This window comes from Micromys minutus, assembly GCF_963924665.1.
Source record: "Micromys minutus genome assembly, chromosome: 20".
Lineage (NCBI taxonomy): Eukaryota > Metazoa > Chordata > Mammalia > Rodentia > Muridae > Micromys > Micromys minutus.
In genome coordinates, this window is record NC_137955.1 from 11,506,901 (window position 1) to 11,525,940 (window position 19,040).

The following is a 19,040-nucleotide window of genomic DNA, read 5'->3' on the forward strand; positions in this document are numbered from 1 at the left end:
ACCCCAAGATAAGGAGCAAAGGTGGGCCCTGAGTGAGTTTCAAGTAAGAAAACAAGAGAATTGGAAGTTTTGTGAGCTGGGCTAAGTGGGGTGAGAGACTGGAATCTTTTAAGCAAAAGTACAGTTTTCTACTCTGTGGTTCTTGGAGGGAATGGTGGCTTTCTAGGGGTCAAATATTGGTAGAGTTCTGTAGTGAGATTCTTTTTCCCCAGAAAAGGCTTCCAGGTTGATTTTGTTGAGTAAATCAATGACCATTAGAACAGGGACTTGCCAAAGTCTTGGGCATTCAGTGGGGAGTGTAAGTGCTTGAGGCCTGACAGAAAAAAGCTGATTGGGTATTACAGGGTGTGGTGTCCTCAGCCAAGCTACCATAGCGTCTTTCATTCGGAGTGAGTCACTTGGAGCTTGAACTGAGTGCTCTCGATGTCTACTGGGAAATGAGTGAGCATCCATTGGACCATCCCAAGCAACATGGGATGCACGGGACATATGGCCTCTCCATTTATAATGAGTGTTTTCTGAGGAATAAATCCCAGCACCAATAAAAAGGACAGAGAGTTATAAAACATAGACCAGGAGCTAGTGAGATAGAGCAAACTCAAAGGACTAGGATAAGGTGGATGGAGGCACCATCCCTTTTTAATCCACGGATGTAAGAACATCTAAATATACCAAACACATTAGGATACCCTTGATCTGTTTTCTACCTCCTGGGAAAATCTTAGCCAGAAGGAATGTGAGCCAGGGGAAATAATGGTAGGCTGTCTGCAAGTTCTCACAGAAGCTCTGTGCAGCCAGGTACTTAGAGCATTTAAATAGCATTGCTGCAACTTCTTGCCAAATCCAGAAGTTGGCAATCCCTGTTCTTTCATAAACACCGCAATTAAGATTTAAATAAATCTTTAAAAACTGCTGAAGAGCAGTCAGTGCAAATGTGGAGCAGGTGGTTTGAGTTTTAAATATAGGCATTGGGGTGATGCTGTATTCTCATTAGAGTTGCTGACAATTCGACCTGTTTTCGCACTGGGTTGTTTTTTGCAGGGGCAAGGAGAAAATAATTTTTTTTAAATGAAGAAAAAAATCTAATCATCCTTCAGGAAGCTGGAGTGCCTGGAGGCAATGGTATGGTTCAGGCCTGAAAAATGACCAATGAGGAACAAGGCTGTCATAGGCATCTTATGCTCCGTTGGTTTTGGTGCTGGGGTTACTAAATGGCCTTTGGCATGTAGAACTTACACTGTAATGAGAAGCTGATGCCTGTGAAATTCGAGTGTGTGTGTGTGTGTGTGTGTGTGTGTGTGTGTGTGTGTGTGTAGAAAAAGTTAACAATGTGAGTACAGAAAGACTTGGTGACTAATTCTTAATATTTGCTTTACTTTTTCATATACATTTCATATGTCATACAAAAATAGATTTAATGGAGTCAACTTTTTAAAGGTTAGTTGAATTTAATAGGAAAGAACTGGGTGGCTACTTACACCATGCAATACACAAGGTCCTCATCCTGCTAAAGCGACCATCATCCTGAAACTCTCAAAGCCATAAAACCTCTAGACCCCACCTGACTATTCTCTTGGAGGGAGTACAGCATCAGGGCTGCATACATTTCTCTAGCTTTAGAGATGTGTTTGTGTGTTCAGTTTACAAGGAATGGTATCTCACAGCTGTTGTCAACTGGACAGAAATGTAGGTGCACTTGATAAAGGAGAATCTCATTTGAACAATTCCTTCCATCAGACTGGTCTCTGGGTATGGCATGGGAACATCTTCTTGATTGTTAAGTGACCTGGAAGACCCAGCCCAAGGTGGTGGCCAGTACTCCACTAGGTAGGCTGGTGTGGGTTGAACGCAAGAGGTATCTGAACAAGCCAGAGGAAGCATGGCAGTGTGTCAGCCGACATGGCCTCTGCTTCAGTTCCTGCCTTAGGTTTCTGCCTCTGCTTCCCTTGACTGTAACTGCAAAGCCAAATAAACTCTTCCTCAAGCTGCTTTAGGTCATGGGGTTTATCACAGCAACAGAAAGCAAACCAGAATATTCTCCATTTTCAGAGACTCTGATTATTCTGGTGTGTGTGTGGGGGGGGGGGTAGGGAGGGAAAGAAAGGGAGGACAGAGGGAGAGAGCTGGCCTGATTCTTTAATGTCCCTGGAGTAATGCTGTTGTCCTGATTTCTGCCCTGGCCATGTTCCTGTTCCATAAGCCACTCCTGTTGGACCCCAGGCTTCCAGTCCATCACTTCCAATCTGTTTTTAAACTAGTGGCTTCAGCAGAGTATTTACTATTATATAACCCAGGTTTTAGAAGATTCAGCACTATTCTAATACACGAAGATTAGTTTTCTTAGTTTTATATAGTATACTGTTGGAACAACATATCGAGGCACTGAAAAGTTGATGCTGAGGTACAAGGGAGTGTGTATAATGCTCTCTTCCTATCCGCTGCCTGATTTTACACACCCCATTTTTAGGACCTCTGTACTTCCTCTGAAATGAAGTCAAGTCTTGCCACTTTATTCTTTATATTTTGTCACTGGCTCTTGAGAAGTAGAGCCAATCCCAGTCTCTTCAGTGTGGTAAATGGCCTCTCAGTGATGTGTCATTTCTTATGTTTTGTGAGTTTAGACCTCTTCAGCACACAGGTTCTTCTTCACAAAGGTGCTGCCCCCTCTTTGCCTACCCATAAAAGTTCTATTTTCTTTCTTCAAGCCTGCTGTAAGTGTTGTCCATGTGGCCTTCCTCCACACCTCCGTTGTCAATCTCCTGATCAACTCTAAAGCTAGTCTTCAATTCTGCTGGAGACCCCTAGACTGGCTTATCAGACTGAGCATGGCGTCCCCAATGCAGGAGTCAGAGAAAGGAATGAAGGAGCTGAAGGGATTGGCAACCTCATAGGAAGAACAACAATATCAACCAAACAGACCTCCCCAGAGCTCCCAGGAACTAAACCACCAACCAAAAAGTATACATGTCGGGGGGCGGGGACCCACGGATTCAGCTGAATATGTAGCAGAGGATGGCATTGTCTGGCATCAGTAGGAGGAAAAGTCCTTGGTCCTGTGAAGGCTAGCTTCCCCAGCGAAGGGAAATGCCACGGTGTTGAAGTGGAAGGGGGAACATCCTCATAGAAGCAGAGGAAAGGGGATGGTTGGGGGAGGAAGTGGGAAAGGGGATAACATTTGAAATGCAAATACATAAACTATCTAATAAAAATTATCACTGTGTATTGGAGTTGAGGCTATCTCAAAAGCTGTGGCTGGTCTTTGGGATGTGTTCTTCTACTGGGCTGCCTTGTCTGGTCTCAGTGGGAGAGGATGCGCCTAGTCCTGCAGAGACTTGATGTGTCAGAGACTTGATATCCAGGGGTGCTTCCGCCCTCTTAGAAGAGAAGGGGAGGTTTGGGAGTGTGGGGAAATGATTGTGGGAGGGGGTGACTGGGAGGAGGCAGGGAACAGGATGCAAAGTGAATAAATAAAAAAAAAAGTAAAGTGATTGTGTGTGTGTCCTCTTAGAGTCTAGAATCTTCTAATGATGAGTGTTTGGCAACACTGAATGGAAGACCGAAAGGTTGAATGAATGAATAAATGAGAATAATTCTGTATCACGTTCCTAGATTTCATTGAGAAGCATCTATCTCCTGTGCTCATCAAGAATCAGCCTTATAGTGTGACTCTAATGGCAGTGTAGAAAGAACCCTTGCTTACTGATTCTTGTTTGATGGATTTTAACCAAGTCCCAGTGGATTTCTCTGCATCCTTACCAGACAAATCTCTGTCCGCAATCTCATTTTTGGATCTCCCAAGTCTCCTTGAAAATGTCTGCACCAATTTGAAGGAAAAAAAATTGGGCATGAATGAGATTGTATTTAGGAGAATTCTTTCTTAGCAACAGCAAAACCTGGCTTCTTTCCTGGGATTATGGGATCACTGGAAGATCACAGAACCCAGGAGAGTTTACGGAGGCTTACCAGCCACACACACCTGAATTCCCTCCTGGATTTTAAGATAAAACTAAGTTCAGTAAAAAGCTATTCGATAATTCAAGGTTATTTCAAGGTCATTGTCTGGAGGAGAACAGCCCTACGGATAGATTTCTGTGATAGTTTTCCCTGGTGGGGGTTCCATGGGGTTAGCCAAGGGATCCCCAAAGCTCAGAGAACCCACAGGTTCAACACATATTTAGCTCCTTCCTTCTCTTTCCTACCTCGGCTAGTGATGGGAGCCCAGGTTTTCAGGAACATATTTGAGGATGCTAAAGTCAAAATCAGAACCATGGGGGTCATCCCAGCTTAGCTACAGCCAGAATCAGGGTTGCTGAAGTCCAGAGGTAGATTTTCTCATCGGGGTGTTAATGATGCTTCATATTCTGTAGTTCTCTTTCTCCAAAAACACTCGAGCCCCATGGCCAGTGTGACTAACTCTTGTTTTTGATGTTAGAGAAACAGTTCATAGAGGCAAGCCCCAACTTTCAGCCTTTGGATCTGCTTACACTGATTTATCTATATCTTCTGGAAAACAATGACATGCTCTTTCTGTGGCACCTCACACATCCAGAAATTCCACTGTGTGAAACAGTCTCCCATTCTATGGCTTTACCTTTCCCTGTTTTAAGAGATGATTGCCTTAAGCAAATTGTCTAAATCAGGAATTATTGACTAAATATACGTGGCTTAGAAATCACAGATACACAAGTTGACCTTTTGTCAGAGTCTTTTTATAATTGACAAAACTTAACTATGTAAATTAAAAAGGCAAAGCATTTCCTATGTTGCTATAGGCTGTGCTGTAGCAGACTAAGTGTTAAACTGTTGATAATGTTAGCCACAGGGTCATGTTCAGCTTTAGCAGTAATTCACTCTCTTCAGACACTCTGCTCATGGAAATTAGCATGGTGTAATACTAAATGTTAGTATTGTATGATACTACAAATGTTTTTGCGTATAATATAGCTTCCTAGGGTTTAACTCTGAACACTTGAGGGTTGGCAGCCAGTCTGTGCTGGTGTTGATAAATTCATCTGAAAGCCCAGCTAAGTCAACTGGAAATCAGTACCAGAGTTCACAGAAGACATGATTTTTCTGTTATTCGATAGAGTTAAAACTTCAGGGCAAATGTGCACTTCTAAGAAAGTATGTAGGGAGGAGTGTGGTAAGCTAGGCATGTAAGAAACAGTGGGAAGAGGACGTTGGTGTCTACGTGGGAGATAGAACACAGTAAGGTGGTGAACAGGCTGGAGGAATGAGTAATCATGAGGAACCGCTTCTCAGGGCCAGATGGAATATAACATCCAGGAGAGGGCTGGCAGGGACATGTCCCTTGTCAATTTCAGCACTCACAGGCTTTGTGGTTGTTGTATTTATAAGGTAAAGTCAACTGTCAAACTGCATGCCAAGTACTCAGAATACTGTAAATGCTTAATAAACATTTGCTTTGTGGCCTAAGGAATAAATCAGATTGACAAGAACACCATCCCTACAGGAATTCCAAATCCTCAGCCTCAGCTTTCGTCAGCTATTGTATGGTTTCCTCCAGTCCCCTTATTTGAATGAGCAAATGATATATAGAAATAACTATCAAGAATGGAGAGTTAATCATAAACAGATAATAAAGCAGTTGTTTTGAGCCATCTTCCAAGATGTGGTAATAACCTTTAGAAAAGGAATGCCTAATCTCCCAGAAATGAATTTTACTGCTAATTGTTTTAAAAAGTAAAACCTCTCAAAAATCTTGTAATTTAGATGGAGAGTTATTAGCTTTTAGAATTTTCTCGCCTGATCATTTGTAGAGGGTGTGTAGTCATGAGGAGAATGAATCACATGGGAGGTCAATGATCTCCAAGTAGGCACATTTGTTGGTTGCTATGACAACTGCTGAGTCTTATTGACTAAATAGCAAAAAGAAAAAAAAAAAAACAATTAGAGACTATTGGAAGAGACTGCAGAGGAGCATTAAATCGGTCTGTCTCTCAAATTGAGAAGCAATCCCACTTGTGTGCAGTGAATTGAGAGGGTGTGTGCGTCAGGATAATGTGTTCTCATTTGCATGTGCATCTCTCTGTGTGTGTATGTGCACACACTCAAAAGGGGCGAGGGGAGGGGAGGAGGGAAAGAGGGAAAGGGCGAGAGAGAATATCTGTAGAAATACTTTGATTATTCTAGCTTCTCATCCAAATCTGATCCTATCAACAGCCAAGTCGTTTATTAAATTGTTAAAAGATAAAGCTATCACCTGTCTCTTTTTGACAATGACATTGACTTTTTCTTGATGTTACTCTATTGTTCATGGAGCCAAACAATATTTTTAGCTTTCCTTATAAAGACAGCCTGCTTCTGTGGAGACTTTCTCCTCTCAGGTGGATATGTCTAGCTAGATGCTAAATCCAGGGACAGGGAAAGGAGCCAGGGGAAGCCTTATGGAACACCCTCCAAGGTTCCTCTTTGCTTTTACACAGAGGACCTACTTGTCTCCACTTCTATCTTCCTGAGGTACTAGGAAATGTCATCCATCTCCTAAGACTCTTCTGTGCTGATGGAATGGGGGCGGTTCCATGACGGAGAATACAGAGGCTAAGGAGCATTTATGAGTTAAATATCAAGGTTAAATATTAGTTTGTTATTTAACTAGTAATAATTACTAGCAAAACTAGTAATGTTTTGTTTTTTTAAGATTTATTTACTTATTTTATGTATGTGAATGCACTCTCTCTGTCTTCAGGCACAGTGGGCATCAGATCCCCCCGGTAATGTTTTCATCACTGGTTGCAGGGAGGGCTCATGGACTGGTTTCCATGGTTTCAATGGTCATTCAGTGACAAGCTTCAGTGTAATGAGCTAGTTGATCTCACAAGGAAATAATAAAGTTTGGGGAACGGGCTCTGCTCAGCTATTGAGATTTTTCCAATGGCAGACTGACCCATGGGGAAGGGCTGGGCTGACAGCCCTTGCTTCCAATAATATAGTGAAGCTCAGATTACCCACTACCCATTAGATTTTGGGTTTTGCCTCATTATTAGGATCAACTGTTAGCTGAGGCCATCATCATAGCCAGGGTAAGAGGTGAGAAGCTGATCAGAGTGAGGTGTCTTCTGGGGCCAAGCTGCTTTGCAACCCTCTTGTTCATCTTCCCCCTATGTGTGTCTACACTATGTGGCGGGACTGGAATTGTCCTCCAAATCAATTCACATATTGGCCCCAGATTGTATGTTTTCTGCTCACCGTCCACTCATCTTCCCTGTTTCCAGTGTCTGTGCTCTGCTGTGGCCCTCACCCAAGCACCCCATCCTGTTTTACTGGTTTTAATGTTTTTCCTTCTCTAGGAAAATGTATCTTGCTACTTAACCCATCTTCTCGCATCAACTGCCTCCTCCAAGTAGCACTGTCCAACCCTACCCATCATTCCTGCAGGCACAGTCTCTCCTTGGGTATCCTCTGCTCCCACCCCACTCTCTCTCTCCCAACCCTACCCATCATTCCTGCAGGCACAGTCTCTCCTTGGGTATCCTCTGCTCCCACCCACTCTCTCTCTCCCAACCCTACCCATCATTCCTGCAGGAACAGTCTCTCCTTGGGTATCCTCTGCTCCCACCCACTCTCTCTCTCCCAACCCTACCCATCATTCCTGCAGGCACAGTCTCTCCTTGGGTATCCTGCTCCCACCCACTCTCGCTCTCTTAGTCCCTCCTGGCAGCCTTCTCCCTGTACCCGTCTCTGCACCCACCCCCCATGCTCACCTATTGTCTCTACCATCTCCATCATCAGCTCCTCAGCAGCCCATTTTTGTTTCCTTATTTTTTCTGTATTATATGCACCCTTGATATTTCCATATGATTACGAGTTATCACTGTTATTTGCTTCCTCTATAATGTTTGACACAAGCCACCTAAGACGTGTTGAGTAGAATTGTCTTGAATCAGACACTGGTCTCTCCTGAAACTCCCCCATCTCACTGTGATATTTTTACCTTCAGGGAGGTTTTGTGTTTGAGATGGCCATGCTATTTCTAGTGCTCCGCTATGTCATCTCATTGGATGTTATCTCGAAGGGCTCTTTGTTTAAGGTACATTCTCAGAAGGAGTTTGGCCCCTAAGAACTTTTCTTTCACTGTACCATGGCTCATCACTGATGTTCTGAAGTCGAGAATCTAGAACAGAACCTGTTCTTTGCCATTACCGTCCTTAACAGGAACCTGAGAACAATCATGATCACAATGGAGTACTCAGCTCCATGCAGAATGATATGTGTGGACAAACACATATCACAATAAGGGAACAAGGACAGCAGGACTGGGGTCATAATGAAATAATAATTGGGATGTTTTTGAGCTCACACCAAAGGTCTTGCCATCACCTTTGTTTCTAATTGTCTGAACTCAGACAGTGCCACAGTAAATGAAAGTGAATACATTCAGGGCTTGTTGAAGGCCTGTCATTTGTCAATATCTCTTGAAACACACACAGACCACACACATATCACACACAGGTATATACACACACACACACTCTATATACAGGACACCACACATGCACATACACACATACAGACACATATGCATACACACACCACACATACTACACCCATACCACACACATGCATACACATACATACACCACAACACCATACACGGGTACACACATACAATACACATCGGACATACCACACACATGCACACAACCCAGACACCACACACATGTACACACATACCCAGTACTCACCACACACATGCACACATACACACCCCACACACACATGCTTACCATCCCTCATACACTACATACACTACAGTCATACATATCCTTCCTCATATACTATACACACACTGTACAACCCACACACCACACATGTACACACACACTCACACACACACACATCCCTGTGACTTTGATCAGTATGACAGCCACCAAGCGTTTTTGCTTTTTGACTTGTGTCTTACCAAGCTGTTCTCCTAAGCGCTGGCCTCTCTCGGTTGAGACAACCCGTTCGTCTTCCATGTCACATTTGTTTCCAGCCAGGATAACCTGGGCATTATCCCAAGAGTATGTTTTGATTTGAGTTGACCTAAAGGAAAAACAACAACAAGTACAAAAATGATCAGAGGGAATCAAAAAGAAAAAAAAAATCCCTCAGAATGCACAAGCACAGTAAAAACGAATCCCAGACAGCAGACACTTGACATTTAGAATTAATTATTCCAGTGCAGTGGCAATCCTTAGATTCTTACAACGAATTGATAGGGTAAAAAGTCAGAGCTCAGTGTGTCTGTCAGTGGCAGGACACATGAGGCTATAGCACGTGCTAGGCTTTGTGTTTGACCCCAGCTCTGGAGAGGGAGAGTCAAGGCAATACGTGTTGCATCAGGATCTATTCTGTATTCTTGAGATGAGCCCTATCACACCCCTTTCTCGCAGATCTTCATTGGCTATGAAACATCTGGGAAGCTGAGCTGGCAAGGACCTTCTTAGCTTGAGCAATAAAAGTCCTGTGTCTCTAGAACCCTCTCAGATCCAGACACTGTTTTGGATGGTTTTTCTAATGACAGCTGCCTCACTGACAGACAGTCTTACAAGGGGAAATAAAAACATCACTTCCCTTGGTCACACACAGAGGAAACCATCATTTTTAAATAAGAGTCATAAAACTATTATGCTCACACCTCATTGTTAAACATGTCACATGTTCCTATAAAACAACAATATAGCAAGCTGGCACTTTCATTCGCTTTGAACAAACTTCTTGAATTCAGATCAGGCCTCAGTATATGTCACAGAACAAACAACTCTTGGTTTTGTAGCTTAGATAATAATTGTGGTAGTTGACATTTGCAGCATGGTAAGTCTAAGTGCTTTGCTTATACCCAACACATTTAATTCATAAATTAGTTTAAGGAGAAGCTGTTGTATTAGTTCACAGTGGAAGAAAATGAGGCACAGAGAGGTTAAATAATTTGTTTTAGATCACACAGCTTCTAAAGTGGCATAGTCTCAACACTGGGACCCTAAAGATGTCTTCACTTCCAGGTATTCATTAAAAGTTTGAGAAGTAATCCATGGCCTTTAATTTTCTTCGTTTCTTCTATGTAAGAATAGAAAGATAAAATCTGTGGGATACCTGTCTCTAGCAGGTAGCAGGGGAGAGACGCCAGGATCCTGAAAAGCTCAATAAATAATTAAACTCCTAGAGGATAGATTTTGTGAAGTGCCAGGAGAGCACTGGTGCTTTTGCTGACAATTGTTAAATCCTTTGGAGTGATTGAATACAATACAGAGATGAGCTGTTCTCAGCTGGAGGAGAGGGGAGAAGGAGCTTTCTATGAGCCATGATCCAGCTTTCCCCTTCCTAGGAAGAGGCGCAGAGGCCAATGGGGTTTCATTTCAGAATTCTTCTGGTTCAAGCTCAAGTTTTCAAGTGAGATTAATACAATTTTGATTTCACCCAGACAGCATAGAGGCATAGTGTAGATTATCCGAAAAATGTGGCTGGGAATGACCACTTAAATCCTGACATGTTAGAAGTACATTTCCACAATAAGGTTTGATAAAGATGACCTCCATAGGACCATTTTTTTTTTTGAATGTTTGATCACTGAGGAGGATGACATTGTTTGAGAATTAGAAGGATGGGGAGATGTGGACTTGCTGAAGGAAGTGTGTCACTGGAAGTCAGCTCTTCTCTCTCTCTCTCTCTCTCTCTCTCTCTCTCTCTCTGCCTGTAGACTAGAATGCAGCTCTCAGCTACTGCTCCATGCTTCCACCATTCCACCATGACAATAGAGGACTAAAGTCTGAACCGGCAAGCCAATCCCAAGTTAAATGCTTTCTTTTCTAAGTGTTGTGTTGGTGTTTAGTGTTTCTTTACAGCAACTGAAGGGTGATTAAAACACCCAATGTACTGCGTATATAAAGACATAAGCTCTAAATACTATGCTTTTTCCTTCACTGTATTATGTACAGAAAATTTGAAAACTGACATCCTCAGCATGTACTAAAGTTTAAAAACCTCACACATGTGAACACATGTCATAACTCAGGTACTAATGTTATTGTTCAAAAGAGAACTTACAGATCCCTGTGCATATAAGATCAAATAAGAGTCTTTTATTTAAGCTGGTGGCTCCTGCCACAAAGATCTCTTGGAAGTGAAGCTTAGGGATGCAGCATTTATAAATAAAATATCATATAATAATTACAGTAATATCATTGTCTAGTATAGGTCAGGGAACCTGGTAACATTTGTTTTAATTATACATTTTGGTTATATAGCTGCATCATGGTCTGGATCATGGAGAGTCCAGGATATGTTACCAAGAAAGAGGCTGTTCATTGGGATATGGGTTGAAAAGTGCCTTTAGCAAACAGGACCTGGAATGAGGGGAAGGTCAGGACAAGATGGCATCACCTTGCTCACCTCATTGACATATTTTTGCTAAGAGAGTTAATATTTTCTTTCAGAGAACCTAAAATATGACCAACTTCCTGAGGTATTTTTAGAGACTTAATCTGATTTTTTTTTTTTTTTTTTAATGTATTGAAAACCAACATGAGCCAATACCTGGAAAGGCTCTAGTTTGAGTCTTCACCTTAATAGGGCATGGTCTAATCCTGATAGTATAGTTAAAAATCAGACACTGAAGGGGGGCGATTAGGTGCTTGAGGCTCATCAGAGATTGTCATGACTGTGTTGGAAAGGGCTGAGGGCCAGGATGGTCAACAGCATGACTTGAGTTTGTTGAGAACCAGTCTCTACTTGAAGTCTGCTCTGAGTAATCATTCCACAGTGTGAACCATGTGAGCTGAGCTTCACTCCTGTGCCTTGGGCACTCATAGGCCACAGTGTTAACTGTGTAAATTCAGCTGAGGTTGGGGTTGAGATCTTGACTAGGTCATGAAGTATTGAGCTCAGTACCCACTGATCTTTTTCAGTCAGGCGACAGAATGCTCGTTTCTATAATTAAACACACCTGAGTACCTTTCTTCTGCTACTGAGTATCCTGCAGGATCACAAAAAACCACTTTAGATTATCCATTTATATACACTCTAACAGTTCTCATTTTGTAACAATGCTAAAACAAGAACATATTTTGTGTCTGGTTATCAGAACTATCCTCATTCCTATGGGTTGTTTTGTAATAATTTTTAAAATTTTTATGTGCTCTACAATACTCAAAAGAGGTATGAAATGAATATTTTCTGTAATTATTCTATAATTAGAAAAGATGATTAACTTAAAAATATTGGAAGCATATGGTATCCTTTAAAAGGAAATAAAAATAGTAATCTGTGGCATTTGTGCCAAGGAGAGCAAATGTTGGCTAAGCCAGTAGAATTGGATGATTTTACACCTACAACCAGGTTGTAAATGTCCCATAGATGCCTCTGGTTGCCTTTGCTCTTTCTCCCTGCCACCAGTGTATAAAGGCCACAGCTTTGGAGGCAGGAAGTGATCAGAGCAGTGTCCCCTTCTTAAACCCCACTCAACTCATCCATTTCATTCTATCATTTAAATGATAATTAGAGTTTTTCATGGAAAAACCTCAAATTTTATTTTTAGTTCCCCTCTACATGCTGAGGTCCCACATGAGTAATTTCTCCTGGGGGTATCTCTGAGGATTGAACTGAGAGGTTTATACACACTAGGCACAGTCTATCACAGAACCACGCCCAGACTCCCCACTGGTAAAATTTTACCCGAGAGTAAATAAGCTTCCTCTAGTGTGTCTGTTTTTCGCGGGATTTACTTACAGGTTTTGGTTACTTGCTATATTTTGTAAAATTTTCAATTTGTGGAATAAATTTCTAATCACGGAATTAGAAGACCTGTGCAGTTCCTTTGTTGGGAAGATGCATATTTAAAGAGAATAGCTGTCACCAAACAATATACACATGAAAAGATGATTTATTTCCGAATCCCTGCAAATGTTCCCCGGGGGGATTTTCTGTTAATCTCAACAAGATTAATGGAATCAGAAACCATATGCTAGTCGCCATGGTTACTCTTCCAAGTTCAGTTAACTGGGACCTTACCAGCACAGGATGAAACAATTAGAACAAAAACTCTAATCTACCATTCAGCAAGAACAGAAGAGAAGCACTTCAAACCTCCCTTCCACACATTTACACAACATTGGTTGGGACATACTTCCTTCCTTTCAGGTCTTACCAAAATGTAAGAGAAAAGAAAAAAGAAAAAGTGAGCTTCTAGAAAGCTAAGAGCAAAGAGTCTTTGATATTTTATAACATTTTAGGTACAGGTGAACTCTGGGCAGAATAAAATAATTTACAAATGAAGAACAGCAGATTCCTACAGTATTGATTCTTTGATAATCTTCTGTGTATCACACTGATTTCTTGTGGAGTCCTTGTCTTCTTTTGAAGAATTACTGGTTCTTGCTATTCAAGATTTAAAAAAAAAAAAAAAAAAAAAACAATGGACAATAGGTGTCCCAAGTGACTATAAGTGATTAGGACTGTAGTAGGAAAATAAGGGACACAGAGAATGTTACTCTGCTACTCCTTGGTCAGTAGAGCTCAGGCAGATAGTTCTCTCACACCGTGCTTAATCTGGGGAGCTCTCAGGTGTAACTATTACTCTGTTCAGCATCAGCCAGGACCAGCTTATTGTCAGGGAGAAACACCCTCACTACTAGTGTGTGCCACGAGGGGAAGACAGCCCTGTTATTGGTTTCTTTCATCCCATTTATTCTTATTTATTTATTTGATTATTTATTTAAACTTTTGGAGCGCCCTGGAACCTTGTTCCAACTCAGAACAATGAAATCAGAATTTTAGGCTGGCAAGATGGTTCAAGGTTGATTTGAAAACTCACAGGTGAAGGAAAAGACTGACTCTTGCAAGTTGTCTTCCAACATCCACACTGGCACACACACACACACACCTGAAAAACGGTAATAAAATAATGTAGGACCTTCAGGGACTTCATCAGACATATTAAAAAACATTTCTCCAGATTTTTTTAAGACCAGTAAAGTCAGACATTATTAGCACCGGATGAACTATTAGAATACTTATTATTTAGTTATGTACTAAGGACAGGGAATTTATGGAATTTTTTTTTTTACTTACACTTTTCTGTTTGTTTATAAATGACTGATTTACTTATTTCACATACAATACCACTGTTCATTTATAGGTGGCTCACACAGATGTGCATAAAACAAAGAAACTCTGCAATTGAGAGAATCTTAGTAAGGGAACAGAAATATGGAGATAACAGAATATTGTTGATGTGGGGGATAAATATGAAAATGGTTTATGAAGGTGAGGAGATGGGCCTTTTATAAACATAATAACACGTTCTTTAGGAAGATTTCAAAGAAAAATCACAGTATTAAATTACTGCCTTGTGATGCTGATATCACTTACTATTGCTGAATGAACTGGTTTTACATGGTGAAATTGGTATATTAGCGTGAGATGTTAGATAAAAGTAAAGTAGCTGCTGTTAAAAATCCCATCCTTAGCTTTCATCTTCACACTGAGCTCTCTGGTGATGACACAGTCACAGAGATATTTCTCACTTTTCATTTCTTCCTCCTGTGTCGGCAGATTGGGTTTCTCTGTCCAGAAGGCAGTACAACTGAATAAGTGAGTCACTTTGGCCAGTGGTGATTATTCATTTCATGCCCCTGTAGACAGTCAAAAGGAGGCATGCTTTGGTTCCATCAGTGTGGTTTTTAAAAGAAATAATATTTTATTATTTTATGTGTATAAATTATTTGAGTGTATTTAGTGTGCAAGCCTGGTAGTCACAGAGGCCAGAGGAGGGTGCTGGAGCTGCTGGAACTGGATTTATAAACAGTTATCAGCCACTGCACAGATGCTGGGAATCAAGCCCAAGGCTTCTGGAAGCAGTCAGTGATCTAAAGGGCTGAGCCATCTCTCCAGAGGCCAGTAGTATGTTCTTCCTGGAACCAGCCCACTGTGCCTTACACAGTCCCAGGATGTGACGCATAAGCAGCCCACTGAGCTCAGACATCAACACATCTTCATCCACTGTCACAGTTTGAATGTGAAATGTCCCTCACAGGCTTCTGGTTTGGTGGTGTGGCTTCCAACTGATGAACTTCGGCAGAAGTGACTGGTTCTCTGAGCTCTGACTTAATCAATAGATGAATCCATTGATGGATCTGTCATATGATTTTGTCATTGGGTAGTGTTGAAAAGTAGGAAGTGGGACCTCGTTCGGGAAAGTATGTCACTTTGAGGTGATAATTTGTTTCAAAATTTTTCATGCACTGTCTGTCATTTACCCTCTTTAGTTCCTGGTCACCAGGAGGTAGATGTTATCCTCTGTCATGCGCTCCCGCAGTGTTGGGCCCAAAGGTTCAGGGAATCGTGAACTAGGACCTGTGAAACCATTAGAGAGAAGTACAGCCTTTTCCCCCTTAAGTCATGTGCATCAGGTATTTATCACTGCAACGGACATTCTGACTAGTGTCCCCACTTTCACTCAGCATCCTTCTGTGGCCTTGAGTGCCTTTCCTTACCCTTTGCCATCTCCCTTCCTTCCGTCTCCAGCAGGAACACGTTAATATGTTTTCATGTGCCCACACATGCCGCATTCTAAGCAACTGAAAACTATGGCCACTCTGGGAAGTTTCAGGTTTGTGTTGCTTAAAATTAACACAGGACCAAGAGCTCATTTAAGACAAAATGTGGATTGCAAGCATCGCATTAGATACAGGGCATTTTGTAGCAGATGTTCTCAGTACTCTGTCCCTCTCCCCTAGGACCCATAGCTTTGGTGCTTGCTGGCTGACTTCCAGCTGCCTGTATCTGCTTCTCTTTCCTTTACAGTTTCCTATAAGGCAACAGAAGGGCATTTTGCCCAGCAGAGAAGGCTAAATAAATAAATAAATAAATAAATAAATAACAAGGAAATAACACACCAGGAGCAGACCTCAGCCAAAGACTGATAGGAATTGCTGTCTAATATCCAAGCTCCCTTTCTCCCCAGATTGCTACCATTCTTATTCCCAAATTTGTAAACAGGAAAAGCTCTAGACACCCATAACAGTTGCTGGCTTGAAAACATACCATCTGTTGGTCCTGCCCCCTTCGCGGCTCACTTCTCCAGCACTGTTAGGTGTTTCCAAACGTACTAATTTGGAAATTTCTGTCTTAAAACTTCTACCTTACACCCTGATTCTGAGGAAATCCCACAAAGGCATGCTAAGAGTATTCCTTCTAGAAAAAGGCCCAAAAGTTTCAAACTGTTCTGAAGTTGACAGTGCTGGAAGTAGGGTTTAGAGATGAAGGGGTAAATGTGCCCGTGAGTGTTAAAGGTTTTATTAGGTGATAAGGGTGGCTTGAATGAGATGTCTCCCATAGTGGGGCATTTGAACACTTGATATCTAGTTGGTAGTACTATTTTGATGAGGGGGACTAGGAGGTGTTGTCTCGCTAGAGGATGGGCTTTGAGTTTTCAAAAAAACCTCAGCCATACCCAGTTTTCTGCTTTTCTGCTGGCTTGTTTTAAACTCGCAGCTGTTCCTCCCACACTGCCTGCTTGCGACCACTCTTCCCTATTTTTCCAGTGATGGATGCTTATCTTTCTGGAACCATAGGCCCCGAAGACACCCTCCGTTCTAAAAGTTGCTTTGGTCATTGGCTCTTTATTACAGCAACCAAGTAACTACAAATTACTAAGACTCCCTTTGAGGGGCTTTTGGGAAATGTTCAAATCAAAAAGATGCTGATAAAAGCAATGATTAAGGTAGTGGTGCATTCATTATTTAATATCATTTTTAGGAGGTGGTGAAGATGCAGAAGGAGAAACCTATTGTAGATAACATCACAGGGAAGATATGCCTTCTTTCCTTCCCTGTGTCTTGTTTTGCCTCCCGTGTCTTTGTGTCCTGTTCAACACGATGTGAACCATTGCCATCTTCCGTACAATTCCCAGCATGACGCTCATGGGCCCAGCAGCACTGGTGCCATTGAAACTGTGAGCAGAGATAAATCCATCCTCCCTTAAACTGTTTTCTTCAGCCTGACTAATGCTGCAGCCTTCAAAGTAATGGCTGCTAACTGCTTCCCATTTCTGAAGGATTCAGTTTCAGGTTATCATTGAGTTTTGACTTTATTAGTAAGAAAGCTGTTTGCCACCACCTCTCTTAAATGAATTTATCATCTGTCAGTCCCTCTCACTGTCTTGCATACAGTCTTATTACTTATATCTCCTTGGGTCTGGTGCTATAATGAGGGCACATAGAAGCCCTGGATATCACTCACCATAACTGTCACTTATGTACATGACTGTATGTTGTAGCCACTGTTAGAGAGGCGAAAGATCCCCCACTGAATATTCACTGCCATGACTCTGCATTCAACCATCTTTCTAACACAGACAAGGAGCTCAAACAGTAAAGGCAAATTAGTGATGGAAGGAATGAGCAAACAGTCTGAGTATGGAGTATGCCTAAGAAGTCTGGGATTTCAAATATAAGCGCAAAGCCAGCAGAAACAGGAAGGAAATCATCATTTCCTGTGATAAGTGCCTACTTCATCCATTTTAGGATGCATAGTGGACAGAGTTCTTTTATAGCTTGTTAAATCCTGTGAGGCTCATGGTACTAGAAGGCTAGTGCTGGCCCCTTTCAGACTTGATTAGCTTTTTATTCTAGTCTGGGAAGGGACACATTTCCTTTCTGACTCAGAACTAATAGTCAGGGCCACGTCAGGGACTACTTCAAACTATGGATTCATTGGGCCCTAGTCCATCTTCTTCAGTTTAGAGATAAAGCTAAGACTACAGATGTGAAGTAACTTGACCAAAGTGGTACAGCTGCTCAGGGCCCGCTGTGGTTTATAACACAAGTCTCCCAAGAATTCTCTTGGAAGACTGCTTCCATCATGGAGGGAAAAAATCCATATGCGAACTATCTGATTATCTTTTTATAGCAACAACAGAAACAGAACGTTTCCTGGAGATATCCCCACATCCCTGGATCTCTGAACAAACAAGAGTGTTCTGCATTTGGGTGTAGAACTGAACAGAATTGGATGTGCCTGAATAGCTATGTCTGACCTGTTTATCTGCCACAATTCTGCTACTGAAAGCTGATACTGGGATGCAGTTCAGCCTATCTGATAGTCTAAATTTTGTAATCTAAATGTAGCCTTTGGCTCTCTTCTGCATGCTTTTTTTTTTTTTTTTTTTTAAGCTTTCTCACAATGTCTGCCTTATCAATTTTGGTTTTATGAGTTTTTGTTTTCCCCTGTTGGGAGCAGAGTCTTATGACCCCAAGATAGTCTAGAGCTCACTGTGTAGCAAAGAAGGAGCTTGACTTTCTGTTCGTCCTCTTTTTTGTGTGTTTTTTCATGCAGTGCTAGGAATCAAACCAATGCCTCCCTGCATGCCAGGCAAACCCTCAATCAAGTCGACCACATCCCAGCCTTCTGACCTTATCTTGATCTCATAAAATGTCAAAGTCTATTTTTAAAATAATATGTATAGTGCGAAAATTGAACATTTCTTTCCTAGGAGAGAAATAGAAATAACTCTGTGTAGCAAAGGTTGTCCTTTTGGACAACAAAGACAGGAATGGAAGCTGGACCTAAGGCAGTATGACCAAGGAAGATATTTGTCAGTAGAAAAAAGTCTGGCTTTTTTTTTTTTTTTTTTTTTTTTTGCATGCAACAAGGACAAAGTCATGTTAAAAATACCAGATTCATAGGCTTTCAATATCATGGTGTCCTGGAAAGAATAAACGGTCTTTGACAAGATGTGCTTGCTTTGAAGGCTAAAGGTCAGGGCTCACTAAAGGGAAAATCTGAGCTGAGAACCTGTCCTGCCCTCAGCTGGGTGCTAGAACGTTCCTGTCAACTTCTACACTACTTATGGGTATACTTAATATACATACATCTGACCCCGGACACCGAGGCAGAAAGATAGTAAGATAAAGCCAAGGAGAAGAGAACTTCCTCTTCTCCGAAAGAAGCTCATCCAAGGAGAAGAAGTGAGATACCAGTCAGTTTGTAAGGCTTTGCCATGGGAGCTTCAGGTAAAGGAGAATGTACGGAGATGATGG

General features: G+C 41.7%; 1 protein-coding gene across 1 annotated transcript in view; it reads right to left on the bottom strand.

Annotated features, from left to right (window-relative positions):
* RAB3C (RAB3C, member RAS oncogene family) overlaps positions 1–19,040 on the bottom strand; it is a gene marked incomplete at both ends in the record, with an annotated part of 210,344 nt that overhangs the window by 11,618 nt on the left and 179,686 nt on the right. The window contains one exon of the mRNA XM_080933581.1: positions 8,924–9,048. Within this exon, the coding sequence (XP_080789707.1) occupies positions 8,924–9,048 (125 nt within the window). The remainder of the gene's footprint in view (positions 1–8,923; positions 9,049–19,040) is intronic.